At 41.8% G+C, this 18,849-nt stretch overlaps 1 protein-coding gene across 1 annotated transcript in view; it reads right to left on the bottom strand.

Moving 5' to 3' along the window:
- The window catches only part of Ptdss1 (phosphatidylserine synthase 1), a 103,276-nt gene extending 84,562 nt beyond the window's left edge, over positions 1 to 18,714 (bottom strand). Inside the window, exon 1 of the mRNA XM_052160570.1 lies at positions 18,246 to 18,714. Coding sequence (XP_052016530.1) covers positions 18,246 to 18,424 — 179 coding nt within the window. The 5' untranslated portion in view covers positions 18,425 to 18,714. The remainder of the gene's footprint in view (positions 1 to 18,245) is intronic.
- Between the last annotated feature and the right edge of the window lie 135 nt (positions 18,715 to 18,849).

Genomic DNA, 18,849 nt, shown 5'->3' with positions numbered 1-18,849 from the left:
TAACAAAAAACCCAGGATAGCTAAAACTATTCTCAACAGTAAAAGAACTTCTGGGCGAATCAGTATCCCAGACCTCAAGCAATACTACAGAGCAATAGTGTTAAAAACTGCACAGTATTCGCACAGTGACAGGCAAGTGGACTAATGGAATAGAATTGAAGACCCAGAAATGAACCCACAAACCTATGGTCACTTGATCTTCGACAAAGGAGCTGAAAACATCCAGTGGGAAAAAAAGATAGCCTTTTCAACAAATAGTTCTGGTCCAACTGGAGGTCAGCATGCAGAAGAATGCGAATTGACCCATTCTTATCTCCTCTACTAAGCTCAACTCCAAGTGGATCAAGGACCTCCACATAAAACCAGACACACTGAAACTAATAGAAAAGAAACTGGGGAAGACCCTTGAGGACATAGGCATAGGGGGAAAGTTCCTGAACAGAACATCAATAGCTTATGCTCTAAGATCAAGAATTGACAAATGGGACCTCAAAAAATTACAAAGTTTCTGTAAGGCAAAGGACACTGTCAAAAGGACAAATCAGCAACCAACAAATTAAGAAAAGATCTTCACCAACCCTACATCAGATAGAGGGCTAATATCCAATATATACAAAGAACTCAAGAAGTTAGACCCCACAGAACCAAATAACCCTATTAAAAAATGGGGTGCAGAGCTAAAGAAAGAATTTTCACCTGAAAAACTTCAGATGGCTGAGAAGAACCTTAAAAAATGCTCAACATCATTAGTCATTAGGGAAATGCAAATCAAAACAACCCTGAAATTTCACCTCACACCAGTCAGAATGGCTAAGATCAAAAACTAAGGAGACAGCAGGTGTTGGTGAGGATGTGGAGAAATAGGAACACTCCTCCACTGCTGGTTAGATTGTAAGATGGTACAACAACTCTGGAAATCAGTTTGGCGGTTCCTCAGAAAACTGGACATGACACTTCTGGAGGACTCTGCTATACCACTCCTGGACATATAACCAGAAGATTCCCCAGCATGCAATAAGGACACATGTTCCACTATGTTCATAAGCCTTATTTATAATAGCCAGAAGCTGGAAAGAACCCAGATGTCCCTCAATGGAGGAAATGTGGTATATCTACATAATGGAATACTACTCAGCAATTAAAAACAATGAATTCATGAAATTTTTAGGCAAATGGTTGAAACTGGAAAATATCATCCTAAATGAGATAGCCCAATCACAAAAGAATACACATGGAATGCAATCGCTGATAAGTGGATTAACTAGCCCAGAAGCTCTGAATACTCAAGACACTATCAGCATATCAAATGATTCCCATGAAGAAGGAAGGAGAGGGCCCAGGTCCTGGAAAGGCTTGATCTAGTATTGTACCAGGACAGAGAAATGGAATGGGGGTGATTGGGGAATGGGTGGAGAGAAAAGGGCTTATGGGACATATGGGGAAGGAGGAACAGGGAAAGGGGAAAGCATTTGGAATGTAAACAAAGAATATAGAAAAAAAAAGAAACAAAGAAACACAGAAACTACGGGGGATAGTGTATACTAGAAAATCTGATTAATTAAAAACAAGTCAACCACCTCAGAATGGAAACATTACCCTGAGGTACAGGGCAACATACAGAAACCACCAGCAAATTATAAATCAGCACAGAAATAAAGTGAAGGAAACTGAAGCAGTAATGTGATCCAAGAAAATCTAAACTTGAGGAAACTACCTGTGGCTTAGATAAAGACAAAGGGCTGAGTGTTCTAACATGGAAAGCACTCCTTTAAAAATCAATTAACAGAAAATACAACAAACATTCATAGCAAAATCAACAGGTAAATGGGAGAGGATTGTGAAGAAACTAGCATCAGGCGGGAAATGAAAGGTAATCCTGGAAAGAGATGGACAAATTAAGGTAATACTAAGAGACCATTTTTATCTGACTAAGCAGGAGAGTCTATGAAGAAACAGGTAAGCAGGCACTCTATGCATTAGTTACAGTTATATGAACTTACCATTTTTACAAAGGGAGGATAAGTGAGTAACATTCTATACTTACAACCATGTATATCCTCTGGCCCAGCTGTCTTACTCTGAGAACCTCTGCTTAAAACATTCTCTTGTGTATGTTAAATGGCATGTATACAAAGCTGTTCACCTGGCAGTGGTGGTGCACACATTTAATCCCAGCACTTGGGAGGCGGAGGCAGGCAGATTTCTGAGTTCCAGGCCAGCTTGGTCTACAGAGTGAGTTCCAGGACAGTCAGGGCTATACAGAGAAACCCTGTCTTGAAAAAAAACAAACAAACAAAAAACAAACAAACAAAAGGCTGTTCATTGCAAAATTATATATATTCACAAAAGACTAGGCACAAGTTAGACATTCATCAAAGAAACCTGATTAAATTACAGTCTAGTCTCCCAGGAGAGAAATAAGCAGCCATAAAAAGTATAGAAAGCTTCTACAAACCAACTGTTCCCAGAGATTAAAGAGACACCATGAAGTAAAGAAACGGTAGAAAAGTAGGCATGATAAGCAATTATTTGTATAAATAAGGGTTAATATATAGGACTAAAAGCTATAATTCGTATCTACAGCCACATAAAATGTCTTTGCACTCAAGAAACAAGGAAAAACAAGTTAGGGTCTGAAAGAGAGGTACCGGGAGAGACTTTTCCCTATATATACCTTTGGTATAACTTTAACTTCAAACAATGTGAATAAATGTCTACAGAAATAATCAAATCAATCTCCATTTCAAATTACTGGAAAATGAGAAGGCTCAGTGGATAAAGGCTTGTATACAAGACTGCAATTCTGAGTTCAATCCCCACAACTCACAGAAAGGCAGAACTGACTCCACAAAGACGTATTCTGATCCCCACATACCCACCTCAGCGTATGTGCATCCCTTCTCCAACACAGACACACACAGACACACACACACACACTCACATATACATAGTTTTTTAATTTAAAAATAATTATTGACTAGTCAAAGCTCTTCAAAACACACATCAACAAGGGGTCAATATTAAGGATTTAAAATCAGAGCTGAATGTAGTGAACATATAGGTGATCTGAGCACTTAGCAAACGAAGGCAGGAAGACTGGAAATTTGAGACCAGCTATGAACAAGACTGCCATTAAGTGTCCTAAGGGTCAGGCCCCACCTGGTTCTGACAAGGGACTTCTGGAGCTCACAGTAAGTATACAGTGGATATCTGCATTACAGTGGGCAGGGGACAAGAATGTTGCAAATGGTTTGGTAGAGTGGGCAGAAACTAGATAGCATGAGGGTGATCCCTATTTAACCTACAGTGTCCATTGACAGACTTTCCTTCCCCCTGCAAAGGGTCTCCGCAAGGGGCCTGCTGAGCCTACAGCTGGTATTAATACTCAACACCTCCACAGTGTGAACATTGATCTGGTACTGTAGAAACCACTCAGGGGAAAACCAGAGCAGGGAAAGGACAAATCAGGAGACTTAGTAACTCAGATTATGTCAATTTCATTTATGGACAAATGGAGTAGTCTTTAGGAGACTAGGCAACCCTACTTACTCATGACCATTAGACAAAGTTTTTTCTTCCCCATGGAACCAGGAAGAGAACTAGATCTAGTCTTTACCATGACTCCACAGGCCTCTAGGCTGTGTGTCCCTTTTCCCCTCTAATTTCCTTTAATTTGAGTTATTGAATAAGAAAAACAATGTCATAATAAAGGATCATCTTTCTCTATAAAAAATGTAATCCTAGGTTACATGGTAGACCTATACTATCTAGATGTCATAGTTTTAATGATGTATCTTAAAGATGTTTGAGATCTGGGTCAAGAATTATTTGTTCAAAGATCCACTAAAGAACTTCTTTCAAGTTTGCATAGGACATATTTCATCCTTTCAATGATGGATATTGGGTATCAACAATTTGACAGGAAACAAATATTGCAATGAAAGAAGCTATAATAAATGGCATTGAGAACTATATACATGGGTCATCCTCTGTGCTTCTTGGAACATCAAGAAAGGTGTTCAGGAAAAGAACCAGACAAATGAGCTGTGGAGGGTTCTATGTGCTTGTGAATGGGCAAGAGGAGCTGAAGGAGGGGGGTGGGGGAATGAGGGAGTGGAGGAAAGGAGAGGACAGAGAGAGACACACAGAGAGAGACAGAAACAGAGAAAAAGAGAAAGACAACAGTACTAGGGTGCCTTAGTTAAGGTTTTACTGCTGTGAACAGACACAATGACCAATGCAAATCGTATAAGGACCACATTTAATTGGGCTGGCTTACAGATTAAGTCCAGTTTAGTCCACTATCAAGAAGGTGGGAACATGGCAGCATCTAGGCAGACATGGTGCAGGAGAAGCTGGAATTCTACATCTTCATCTGAAGGCTGCTGGCAGAATACTGACTTCCAGGCACCTAAGGAGATGCCACCCCTACTCCAACAAGGCCACACCTACTTCAACAGGACCACATCTTCTAATAGTGCCACTCCCTGGGCAGAGCATATACAAACCATCACATTCCACTCCCTGGCCCCCATAGGCTTGTTCAAACATGAGTCTATGGGGGCCATACCTAAACATACCATAATGCAAAATACATTTAGTCCAACTACTAACTATCCCCATAGTCTACAGCAGTCTCAACAATGCTAAAAGTCCATAGTTCAAAGTCTCTTCTGAGATTCATCCAGTCACTTAAGTGTAATCCCCAAAGTAAGACAGGAAATCAGCTGGGCAAACTCCAAACTCTGCATGTCCACAGCTGATGCCAAAGCAGTCTTCAGATCTCCAAGTCCATTTTCATCTTTGTTGACTACAACAAACTTTTTCCCAGGCTGGTTCCACTCCCTGTTAGCAGCTTTCTTCAGCAGATAGCCAATGTCTCTGGCATCTTGAACATCTTGGGGTCTCCAAGGCAACTTCAATGTCATAGCTTCTTGTTTCAATGTCTGGCATTCAAACATGATCTTTTGGTCTCTTCCAAAGGGCTGACATTACTTTTCCAGTGCTCTGCCCTCTGGAGCACTCTAAGCTCAGGTTGATCTACTCCACTGCCATGTTTTTCTTGGTGATCATCCCATGGTACTGGCATCTCCAATATGCTAGGGTCTTCCACTGCCACTAGACTTCACCAATAGCCTCTCTTAGGCTCTCTTCATGATATTAAGCCTCAACTCTTTTGCATGAACCCTTCAGTCCTGAGCTATCAACTATTACTGAGGCTGCACCTTCACCAATGGGCTTCCATGGCCTCTCAAAGTGTTGAGCCTTAGCTGTTCTTCATGACCCCTTCATGCCTTCAAAATCAGTATTACCAGGATGACTCCTATACATTACCAAGAACAGCTCTGCAGCACGAGGTACAACCTTGGTTATCTCTGGAGCAAAGCTTCTGTGTAGTCTCAGAAACACTTCCCGGAAGATTTCACCTTAGTGATGCTAGTCTCTTCTTAATCACTACTAATTTCTTAGCTCCAGCTAACCAGCATCGAGTGTCCCAGTGGTACCTTCTATTCTGGACTCTAAATCCAGAGCTACGTGGCTCAAAGTTGCAGAGTACTGCTGCTTATTGGGACTGGATCATGCCTCCTTTATTATGTTATCACTAGCTTTCTGTTTCCCAACTCCTTTACTACCTAAACTTGGCTGTGCTGGAATTTGCTCTGTAGACCAAATGACAACTCAGAGATCTGCATGTCTGTCGCCTAAGCATTAGGAATAAAGATGTGGTCCACCAAGACTGGATTTAAGTTTTTCTTCACTTAGAATTTGTTCTGTTCTAGGCTGGCCTTGATCTCAGAGATCTGCTTTTCTTTGCCTCCTGGGATTAAAGGCTTGCACTACCAAGCCTGGACCTAAACTTAGCTGGGTGGGATCTGACCCCAAGGTCACTACTCCCTTAATTCAATTTATTATCTTTGAACACAGGATCTAGCTTCATTTCACTTCCTGGTACCCCTTTAATACTCAAAACTATATATTTTCTATTTTTCCTTTCTAAGCCTGCTATGCTTATTGAAAATGTTCTTCATGAGACTTAATCAGAGAACAAAGTCTATGATGGGCATCTCTGACACTTCCTTTATCAATGCAATTAATCTGAGTCTCTTCACCTTAGCCTCAGGCAGACTCTTCAAACAAGGGCAACAAGCAGCTGTGTTCTTCAACAAAATACTACAAAAACAGTCTCTAGGCCACATAAGTTCTTCTGAACTGATACCTCTTGGGTCAGGTCTGCATAATTCAAATCACTCTCAGTAACAAAATCTGCCATAGTCTTACTAGGTAAGCTCATTAAGCCCCATTTAAAGAATTTCATTGTTTTATAAATTCAAAGTCGCAAAATCTATATTCTTCAAAACAAAAGCATAGTCAGGCCTATCACAGCAATACCCCAATCCCTGGTACTAACTTCTGTCTTAGTTAGGGTTGTACTGCTGTGAAAAGACACCATGACCAAGGCTACAGAATCAGCGGTTCAGTCCTATTGGAGGAAATATTTTAAAAAGTAGAATTGGCACATTCCAGCACCTGTGCCTCTGCCCTGGTGGCCTAGCGGGCCATGCACTGACAGGCAATGGCTAACCTGTTTTTATCTCATGGAGATTCTGAACTCCACAATCTCTCTATCCAGCTTGCTAGGTTCCCACTGGTGAGTCACAACCACGCCCATCCCACACTTCAAATTCCCCCACAGCCTTTGTGGAACATCTCACGCAAACCCACACTTGGCCACTATACCTTTCTCTCTTGAACCCTGACTAGCTGCTGCATGAAAGAAAATGCAACACAAACTTAGTTGAGAAACAATGGTTACTCAATCTCTGGGTGCGACAACTAAGATCTAATCTTGTAAGTTTTATTAAAATCTGATTCCTCTGGTGGAGAATTCTTGCAGATCTGCCATGATACCAGGAAACTCTAATAACGACATCTTGCCCCCCTTCTGACCCAGTTCCAAAAGAGACCTCTCTTCTGCTTCCTCTCTTCTTCTGTCCAACCTGGAAGTCCAGCCTACTCGCCCAGTAATTTGCTCCTTTATTTATTAGGGGATTGGTTCACAAGAACAGCACCAGGCCCATCCACAGCACAGTCCATTATCATAAAGGCTGCTAGCAGAATTAGGACTTCCATGCAGTTAGGATGAGGGTCTTAAAGCACACACCCAAAGTGCCATGCCTCCAACAGGGCCACACCTTCTGATCGAGCCACTCCCTGGACCAAGCGCATATACAAACCATCACATAGGGTGAGCTAGGGAGGCGGGCAGGCAGGCAGAATCAGTTTTTCTTTAATAGGTAATGATCCTTGAAGATAGGCTTGGGAGTATGCAGTTCTAAGGAGCTAGTGGTTTGCTAAGCTAAAGTTTGAAACAGTCAATGGAGACAGGTAGGAGAGGCCCCAAAAACCTGCTAAAGATAACCCTGGTGAGCTCAAGCAGAGCAAAGAGTTAGGCTGAATGGAATAGGGACAGTTCAGCTGTTCAGCAGTACTGAACACAAAACCAGGTCCAAGGAAGCAGAACAAGCGGGTTGGACCAGTCCTGGTTTCTGGACTAGCTGAAATTTAAAAACAGCTAACTCCTGTACACAAATTGAGAGCTATGAGAATTATATCACAAGATAAACTGTGCTATGTGTGAAACAATAAACAAGTATCTGAAAGGACCAGTGTAAATAAGCACCATTTACCAAGAGGCCTGAATATATAATCTATTCAGGGTAAGGTATCATTGAAATCAAAATATCTGAGTCATCCAAGGTTCTATTCACTACAGATGACATCAAAGAAACATAGCTTTTCCATCTAATAGGTTTATAATCTTATTGGGAGGAAAAACAGACAAATTCAAGAAAAAATTTAAAAAGATACTTATTTAATCCTAATTTTAAAATAATTCAAATAAGTTGGAAACAGAAATGGTGAGGATCAATGTTAACTATCCTTCAAATGCAACTGAAGACAATGCAGCCTAATAGCATTCTGTGTCTAGGATTAGTATAGTGTTGGCTGTATACTTCTTGAGCCATTACTACAAATGATTAATTAATATTCCTGGTGCCAGAGACATCAAGTTTTTTATTACAGAGAGAGAGAAAAAAATATATCTATGAGAAAGCAGGGCCAAGACATTTGAAGACATAAGTAGTGTACAGAGGCATTTTCTATTGGACCTTTATATGCTTTTGAAGCAAAAATCAGGAAGGCTGGCAGAAACTCTAGAACCACAGAGAGGACAAGAAATAAGACCCAAGGGAAAAATGAAAAACTAGAATTTCCAAAGCTGGTAAGGGAAATTAAGTAAAAAACACTAATCAAAAACAAGCAAACATCTGTTTACTCTCCAGTTCCTTGTCTCTCTTTGTAGTTCCATATCTGGAGAAAACAAGGACAAATGAATTAATAACCACATAGGTACAGCCATTTGCACTAAGACAGTCTCATCTACACAGGGAACAATTTCTATTGGCAAGTGCCAATAACAGAGGGCTGCCAATTCACTGCAACCCTTTCAATCATGGGTAACAATGGCAGGAACATGTGTGATTGAAATTTTGGGTGTCATTTCGTTTTGTTTTTGAGACAGTCTTACTATGTAAACCTTGGCTGGCTTGAAACTCACTATGCTATGTGGCTGCATTTAAAATAGGGGAAGAGAGAACAAGTTTCCTCCATTATAAGACCCTCCTAGTAAGATTTCAGGAGCAAAATAAATAAAAGAAACCTTCCAAGAATATGCTCTCAGTGATCATAAGAACTTCCCAATAGGTACTATCTCTGAAATGGTTCTATCATCTTCCAATAGCAACATCTTGTATTGAACCTCCCATCAAAAAGTACCCTTGAGGTGGTACTCAAACTGAAGAACTATCTAAGAGAAGAACTCCTGAACAAATCCAAGCTTACTTCAGACTTTTGTTTGTGGTATCAAATCCTTCACATCTGAAACTCTTACTGGGCATTCATAGAGCATGATGTCACCCAGCACTGCTCTTTTTTTGTTTTGTTTTGTTTTGTTTTGTTTTTCCCCCCGAGACAGAGTTTCTCTGTATAGCTCTGGCTGTCCTGGAACTCACTCTGTAGACCAGGCTGGCCTCGAACTCAGAAACCCGCCTGCCTCTGCATGCGCCACCACCACCACCGGGCTCCCAGCACTGTTCTTACAGTCTGGTAATATAACATCTTCAAAGTATTATATTCTCTTAGGTAAGTAATCTTTGCAAAAGAAGAATTAAGCCATATTTTAAAAGTTTGATTAAAGGAATTGCACCGAATAATGCTTAACCATAAGTTTATATAAAGTAATATAGACAGTCATTACAAAAAGGATAGTGTGAAAATTTTTTATTTGAGAAACCATTACTTTCAATCTTCATGGAGAAAAACTGAGCTATCATTAGAATATTCCACTTACATGGATCATAAACTATTACAAAAAATAGACACTAGTACCTCTTAATTCTATTAATTATGCAAATGATTTTATGTAAATGTGCAATTCATTCCTCAGTATGATTTCTTTATTAAATTAGCATAAGAAATAAAATTACTTTAACTTTTGGAAAGGCTCAAAGTTCAGGTGATTTTTTTTAAAGAAAATTTCTTTTTCACAAGCTGCTAAGATTTGTATTCATTTTTATATTTCCCTACCACAATTTATCAACTAGACAGAATATGGCCTAAAAAATAAATTCCAGAACGTTACTTTCTGCATTAGGAAAGAGAAAGACAGGGCAGCAGCAGTGGCAACAGCAGCAGTGGCTGGTCCAGAGGAAGGGCCATCAGCAGTGGAACCAAAGTGACAGGGTCCAGTCAGGCCCTGCGCCCCCTACCACCGACCATCTCTGGCCAGCCGGGCTGCAAGCAGCGGCAGATTTACAGCGCCTTTCACCGCACAGAAGCCACATCAGAAATCTGCCTCCCACCAGTCAGTTACGAGACTCGCCACCATATTGGTTCTCAGACGCCAGAGAGATCAGACAGCCTGAGGTACACAAACATAACCCAAGACCAACATCACAGGGATCTAAGCCCGACAGGCATTGGCCTGCACCCAGGCCCTGGGCTTTTGGGAGACGGGGCATCAGTGTGCCAACCCGGCCAGGAGGTTGTTTGCCTGGCCTGGCGCACGCACGCCACCATTTTGGCTATGGGCCACCAGAGAGTTCTAGCAGGCAAAGCCAGCTAACAGTCACAGCCCGAGGCTAACATAGTAGGGGTCTAGGCCCGACAGGCCCTGGACTGCCCCCAGTCCCTGGGCTGCTAGGTGGGCCATCTGTGTGCCAACCCGGCCAGGAGGTTGTTAGCCCAACAGACTCTCCCGGCACTTTCAGGGAGCACGAGCACCACCATCCTGGCCACCTGACAGAACCAGTTAACACTCATAGCCCAACGGGAACTTTGCTCGGGCCTTGGCCTGCTAGGCTTTTGCATAGACCCGGGGCCTGAGCAGCTAGGCTAGCCTTGTGTGCACCAACCCAGTTGGTGCTGCCCAGCAGAGTGATCAGCACTCAGAAAAGGTCCCACAGCATAGACCATCAGCACTCACTAAAGGAGCAAACGGGCACAACCTGGTTCACACAGACAATCTGGGGCAAGGCACACTAGGGCTCCAAGGGCACCCAAGAGGAGGACAGCACATCAGCAACCTGTGACAGGGGAAACCCAGCCATCCAGTGTTGTGGAAATAGCCTTACAGCCTCACAGGAGGCTCAAACACCAGCCAGAGACAAGACCAACTAACATCAGAGAACAAGATGGCAAAGGGCAAATGCAGGAACACTACTAACAGAAATCTAGGCAATATGGCAATGTATGAACCAAACTCTCCAACATCAGCAAGTCCTGGTTACACCAACACACCAGAAAAATAAGATTTGGATTTAAAATCACTGGTTGTGATGCTGCTAGAAGAACACAAAAATGACATGAATGAATCTCTTAGAGAAATACAGGAGACATGAATAAGCTAGAAACCCGTATAATGGAAACACAAAAATCACTTAAAGAAATTCAGGAGAATAAAGCTCAAGAAATAGAAGCCAATAAAGAAGAAACGCAAAAAAAAACTTAAAGAAATGCAGGCGAATGTGAGTCAAATGGCAGAAGTCATGAAAGAGGAAACACAAAAATCTCTTAAAAGAATTAAAGGAAAACACAAACAAACAAATGAAGAAACTGAACAAAACAATCCTGGATCTAAAAACAGAAGTAGAAACAACTAAGAAACCACAAAGGGGGAGAACTTTGGAGAGAGAAAACCTTGAGAAGAAATCAGGGGCCATAGATGCAAATATTAACAACAGAATACAAGAGATGGAAGAAAGAATCTCAGATGCTGAAGATACCATAGAAACCATTGACTCAACAGTCAAAGAAAATGCAAAATGCAAAATGCTTGTATCCCAGAACATCCAGGAAATCCAGGACACAATGAGAAGACCAAACCTAAGGATTATAGGCATAGATGAGAGTGAAGATTTACAACTTAAAGGACCAGCAAATATCTTCAATAAAATTATGGAAGAAAACTTCCCTAACTTAAAGAGAGAGATGCCCATGAATATACAAGAAGCCTACAGAACTCCAAACAGAATGGACCTGAGCAGAAATACCTCCCATCACATAATAATCAAAACCCCAAATGTACTAAACAAAGAAAGAATATTAAAGGCAGTAAGAGAAAAAGGCCAAGTAACATATAAAGGAAGACCTATCAGAATCACACCAGACTTCTCACCAGAGACCATGAAAGCTAGAAGATCCTGGGCAGATCTCATGCAGACTCTAAGAGAACACAAATGTCAGCCAAGACTACTATACCCAGCAAAACTCTCAATCACCATAGATGGAGAAACCAAGATATTCCATGACAAAACCAAATTTACACAATATCTTTCCACAAACCCAGCTATGCAAAGAATAATAGGAGGAAAACGCCAATACAAGGAGGGAAACTGCACCCTGGAAAAAGCAAGATAGTTACATTCGTGCATCAAATCCAAAAGAAGAAAACCACTCAAATATAAAAATAACATCAAAAATGACAGGAAGTAATAATCATTATTCCTTAATATCTCTTAACATCAATGAACTCAATTCCCCAACGAAAAGACATAGACTAGCAGACTGGATAAGAAAACAGGACCCTACCTTTTGCTGCATACAGGAGACAGACCTCAGTGTCAAAGACAAAAACTACCTTAGAGTAAAAGGCTGGAAGACAATTTTACAAGCCAATGGTCTCAGGAAACAAGCCTGAGTAGCCATTCTAATATCAGATAAAACTGACTTTCAACCTAAAGTCATCAAAAGAGACATGGAAGGACACTTCTTGCTGGTCAAAGGAAAAATCCACCAAGAACTTTCAATTATGAACATCTATGCACAAAATGCAAGGGCACCCTCATTTGTAAAAGAAACTTTACTAAAGCTCAAAGCACACATTGAACCTAACACAATAATTGTGGGTGACTTCAACACTCCACTCTCCTCAATGGACTGATCAGGAAAACAGAAGCTAAACAGGGACACAGTGAAACTAATTGAAGCTTTGGACCAATTGGATTTGACTGGTATTTATAGAACATTTCACCCTAAAGCAAAAGAATATACCTTTTTCTGAGCACCTCATGGTACCTTCTCCAAAATGGACCATATAATTGGTCACAAGACAGACCTCAACAAATACAAGATCGAACTAATCCCATGCCTCCTATCAGATCACTATGGAGTAAGAGTGGTCTTCAATATCAACAAAAACAACAGAAAGCCCACATACACATGGAGGGTGAACAATACTCTACTCAATGACACCTTGGCGAAAGAAGAAATAAAGAAAGAAATCAGAGACTTTTTAGAATTTAATGAAAATGAAGGCACAACATACCCAAATCTTTGGAACACAATGAAAGCAGTGCTAAGAGGGAAACTCATAGCCCTGAGAGCCTCCAAAAAGAAAATGGAGAGTGCATACACTAGCAGCTTAATGACACACCTGAAAGCCCTGGAACAAAAAGAAGTCAATTCACCCAGGAGGAGAAGAAGACAGGAAATCATCAAACTCAGGGCTGAAATCAATCAGGTGGAAACAAAGAGAACCATACAAAGAATCAAGGAATCCAGGAGATGGTTCTTTGAGAAAATCAACAAGATAGATAAACCCTTAGCCAGACTGACCAAAGGGCACAGAGAAAGTATCCAAATTAACAAAATTAGAAATGAAAAGGGGGATATAACAACAGAAACTGAGGAAATTCAAAAAATCATCAGATCTTACTACAAAAGCCTATATTCAACACAACTGGAGAATCTGGAGGAAATGGACAATATCCTAGACAGATACCAAATACCAAAATTAAATCAGGATCAAATAGATCATTTAAACAGTCCCATAACCCCTAAAGAAATAGAACGGGTCACAGAAAGTCTTATAACCAAAGGGAAAAAAAAAAAAAACACAGGACCAGATGGTTTCAGTGCAGAATTCTATCAGACCTTCAAAGAAGACCTAAAACCAATACTCTTCAAACTATTCCACAAAATAGAAACAGAAGGAACACTACCCAATTCCTTCTACGAAGCCACAATTATGCTGATGCCAAAACCACACAAAGATCCAACAAAGAAAGAGAACGTCAGACCAATTTCCCTTATGAACATCGATACAAAAGTACTCAATTCTTGCCAACCGAATCCAAGAACACATCAAAACGATCATCCACCATGATCAAGTAGGCTTTATCCCGGGAATGCAGGGTTGGTTCAATATATGGAAATCCATCAATGCAATCCACTACATAAACAAACTCAAAGAAAAAAGCCACATGGTTATTTCATTGGATGCTGAAAAAGCATTTGACAAAATTCAGCATCCTTTCATGCTTAAAGTCTTGGAAAGAACAGGAATTCAAGGCCCATACCTAAACATAGTAAAAGCAATATACAGCAAACCAGTAGCCAGCATCAAACGAAATGTAGAGAAACTTGAAGCAATCCCACTAAAATCAGAGACTAGACAGGGCTGTCCCCTTTCTCCTTATCTTTTCAATATTGTACTTGAGGTACTAGCTCAAGCAATTAGACAACATAAGGAGGTCAAAGGGATACAAATTGGAAAGGAAGAAGTCAAATATCATTATTTGCAGATGATATGATAGTCTACCTAAGTGACCCAAACAATTCCATTAGAGAACTCCTACAGCTGATAAACAATGTCAGCAAAGTGGCAGGTTATAAAATCAACTCAAGCAAATCAGTAGCCTTCCTATACTCAAAGGATAAGCAGGCTAAGAAAGAAATTAGGGAAATGATAGATACCCTTCACAATAGACACAAACAGTATAAAGTACCTTGGGATGACTCTTACCAAACATGTGAAAGATCTGTATGACAAGAATTTCAAGATTCTGAAGAAGGAAATGGAAGACCTCAAAAAATGGAAAAACCTCCCATGCTCATGGATCGGCAGGATTAATGTAGTTAAAATGGCCATTTTACCAAAAGCATTTTACAAATTCAACACAATATCCATCAAAATCCCAATTCATTCTTCATAGAGTTAGAAAGAGCAAATCTCAAATTCATCTGGAATAACAAAAAACCCAGGATAGCTGAAACTATTCTCAACAACAAAAGAAATTCTGGGGGAATCAGTATCCCTGACCTCAAGTAATACTATAGAGCAACAGTGTTAAAAACTGCATGGTATTGGTACAATGACAGGCAGGCGGATCAATGGAACAGGATTGAAGATCCAGAAATGAACCCACACACCCATGGCCGCTTGATCCTCGACAAAGGGGCTGAAAACATCCAATGGAAAAAAGATGGCCTTTTCAACAAATGGTGCTGGTTCAACTGGAGGTCAGCATGCAGAAGAATGCGACTTGATCCATCCTTGTCTCCTTGTACTAAGCTCAACTCCAAATGGATCAAGGACCTCCACATAAAGCCAGACACTCTGAAGCTAATAGAAAAGAAACTGGGGAAGACCCTTGAGGACATTGGTACAGGGGGAAAGTTTCTGAACAGATCACCAATAGCATATACTCTAAGATCAAGAATTGACAAATGGGACCTCATAAAATTACAAAGTTTCTGTAAGGCAAAGGACACCATCAAAAGGACAAATCTGCAACCAACAAATTGGGAAAAGATCTTCACCAACCCTACATCAGATAGAGAGCTAATATCCAATATATACAAAGAACTCAAGAAGTTAGACCCCCAGAAAACCAAATAACCCTATTAAAAAATGGGGTACAGAGTTAAACAAAGAAATCTCACCTGAAGAACTTCGGATGGCGGAGAAGCATCTTAAAAAATGCTCAACTTCATTAGTCATTACGGAAATGCAAATCAAAACAACCCTAAGATTTCACCTTACACCATTCAGAATGGCTAAGATTGAAAATTCAGGAGACAGCAGGTATTGGCGAGGATGTGGAGAAATAGGAGCACTCCTCCACTGCTGGTGGGGTTGCAAATTGGTACAACCACTCTGGAAATCAGTCTGGCGATTCCTCAGAAAACTGGGCACATCACTTCCGCAGGATCCTGCTATACCACTACTGGGCATATACCCAGAGGATTCCCCAGCATGTAATAAGGATACATGTTCTACTATGTTCATAGCAGCCCTATTTATAATAGCCAGAAGTTGGAAAGAACCCAGGTATCCCTCAACAGAAGAATGGATGCAAAATATGTGGTATATATACACAATGGAGTACTATTCAGCCGTTAGAAACAATGAATTCATGAAATTCTTAGGCAAATGGATGGAGCTGGAGAACAACATACTAAGTGAGGTAACCCAGTCTCAAAGGATCAATCTTGGTATGCACTCACTAATAAGTGGATATTAACCTAGAAATCTGGAATACCCAAAACATAATCCACACATCAAATGAGGTCCAAGAAGAACAGAGGAGTGGCCCCTTGTTCTGGAAAGACTCAGTGTAGCACTACAGGGCAAAACCAGAATAGGGAAGTGGGAAGGGGTGGGTGGGAGAACAGGGGGAGGGAAGTGGGCTTATGGGACTTTTAGGGAGTGGGGGGCCAGAAAAGGGGAAATCATTTGAAATGTAAATAAAAAAGATATCGAATAGGAAAGAGAAAGACAGCTGTATTTTGAACAGGCCTACAATAATTTTAAAGACATACTATTGAAACAAATTATGTATTCTGCTTTTCATTATCTAAGATAAAATAGTATAATCGAGAAGTATATAAATAAAATAATAATATAGTTTTTTTTGTCATTTCAAAAGAACCAATCTTCTTGCCAGTCTGTCACACAAACCCACTTATTAGATGAAATTAAATAGAAGTTAATGTGAAACAAGCAGGTATGTCTTATCCCGGTGCCATGAACTTAGCTAAGCAACAACTATCCAAAAATAATGATTCTTATGACAGTCCTAGGAGGTGTTCATACTAGTATTTTCACTTTGAATACAGATGAGGAGAGTAGAGACTTATATAGTCATATAACTTTTATAAGGTAAAATTGTTTGGCATAATGAGTAGTTTACAGTAACCATAATTAGGCTCAACAACGAGTTCTCTCCAAAGCTAGAAATTTGACTGGCTAGATGCTATTGGAAGAAGGGTCTGGTCTGCAAAATATCAGCATACTTTACAATAATGGGGGTGGTATCCCCATCTAAGAATAACTGTTTCCTACAGTTTCTGTTGGAAGCAATTTATAGAAATAAAAATTTGTAAAATTTAAGTTGTACAGTGCTGTCTCATGCATTACAAGACTTTGCCCTTCCCTCTACTAAATATCAGACATTTCTTCAAAACGTATGACTGGTCAACTTATTTTCCCCAGACTTTGACTGATTATTGGATAAAAATACCAGGGAAAACTGGGTGTGGTAGTCCAAGGCTATACTCACAACACTGGGCTAAGGCAGGAGTGAAGGTTAAAGGGTATACTGTCTAATCCTATCACAAGCAAAAAGAAGGGTGGACACTCAGGGCATCATATACCAGGTATTATACTCAACAGTGCACACACTCATTTAGTCTTCCTAATCCTGAAGTGAATACAAACTTTTTATTCATTATGCAGGCATGGACCCTCATACTGAGAACAAAGTTAAATAACTTCCCTAAAATCATAGCCCGTTTTGAAATCAACTTTTTGGTTACTCTTGGAAGCCGTAAATCGTGGATAGGCTATGACTCCCCTCTCTATAAAAAAATGTACTTCAGATGATATAAACTGTAAACAGAAATAGGGGTGTGTATGCTGTAGGATCCATTAGTTCCTTGGCTGAGGTCAAGGGGCCACAGATACAATACACTTGTAAGGTCCAAACATACACAGCTATTAGAAGTGATCTGAAAATGTGTGTGTATTTTTAGGGGAATAAGAGATCTGTGTTATGTTACTTGCTTTTTATGTGTTTTGTTTAGTAAGGTTAGCATTCTCTAGTCTCTAGATAGTACACAATTGCTTGACACTATCTCCTTTCAGCCAGGATGTTGGAGATGCATAAGAGGGCAGGGTGCGCCCCTTGTGATGTGTGGTCAGTGGTATCCTATAGAGTACAGTACACTGGAGATGATGGGCCTGGGCCTGGGCTTGAATGGAGGCATCCACTGGGATGTGTGTCAACAGCGAGTGCTGACGCTGTGGCATAGAGGTGGTGTTTGAGACTGGGGGAAGAGTTACACTAGGTGACTGTGGAAAATGTATATAAAAGGTACTGCATTGGAAAAACAGTGTGGTGCACCTCGCATGTGCATTTGTATGTGTGCCTGGTAATACTGAGTGCCGGAACATTTCTCTGTATACTGGGCCTCTGTACGGTGTGTGGAGAGTGAGCTGAAGGAGATTCGATCATGAAATGGTTCATGCGGTTTGCTGGAGACAGACCATGGAAAAAGTGGTTAGAGATGAGAGCCTCCTGGTAGTGACAGGGAATGGTGCAGAGCAAGGGGTGTGGGTGACCCAGCTAGTTGACCTGCATAAGCTCCTGGTGTGGCCCGATGTAGTTAATGAGAAAGATGGCATCTGGACATAAGGGGTGGCAGGTGGAAAAGTAGGCAGAGAGGACTGTAAGCTCCGCGGTCTTAGGGGTAGGAGCTGCGTGCCCCTTGTGTCCACGAGCTTGCACGCGTGAGACTGCTACTCACTTCCAGCCACACCGGGCCACCCTCCCCTCCACTGTTAGCCTGTCCCCTCTGCCCTCCGCTCTCTGGCGCTCCGCGCCACTCCAGGCCAAACTCACCTGGTGAAGGCGAAGTACATGAGGCTGATGATGGTGAAGCTGAGAAGGGTGATGGTGTGCGGCCGGTAGAAGAAGTCTATGGTGATGTCCTCCACTTGCTGCTCGTTGATCATGCGGAAATGCATCCTGTAGTTCACATCATCCTTGCTCAGAGTCCTGCTCCCCAAGCAGGACGCCATAGTTCTTCTCCCCGTCCTGCCGCGACGCCGGAGGCCCCCGCCTAAGAAAGCTGGGACCCCGGCAGTGACTGACCGCGGCGGCAAAGCTGCCGGACACCGGGGCCGGGTCTAGCACCCTGAGGAAGGTGCGAGCACAGGGAAGGACTCGAGCGCGAGGGCGGGGTCGTGGCGCCACCACCGCGGTCCTGGGCAGGGGGAGAACGCAGCGAGAGGAGGACGGCCCTGGCAGAACCAAGTCGCGGAGCTCTCACCCTCTCCACGTTACCGCGGCGTGACGGATCCGAGGAAGGCGGTGAACAGTCCCAGGGCCGGCCAGACTCGGGCGGGCTCTGTCCCCGCCTCCCGCCCCCCGGCGCGTCCCACCCCGCGCCGCCGCCGATGGTCTCGCCCACTCGGGGCGCAGCCCACGTGGGGGCGGCTCCGGC

This window comes from Apodemus sylvaticus, chromosome 17, assembly GCF_947179515.1.
Source record: "Apodemus sylvaticus chromosome 17, mApoSyl1.1, whole genome shotgun sequence".
Classification (NCBI taxonomy): domain Eukaryota; kingdom Metazoa; phylum Chordata; class Mammalia; order Rodentia; family Muridae; genus Apodemus; species Apodemus sylvaticus.
This window is presented reverse-complemented; position numbering and strand designations above follow the sequence as displayed.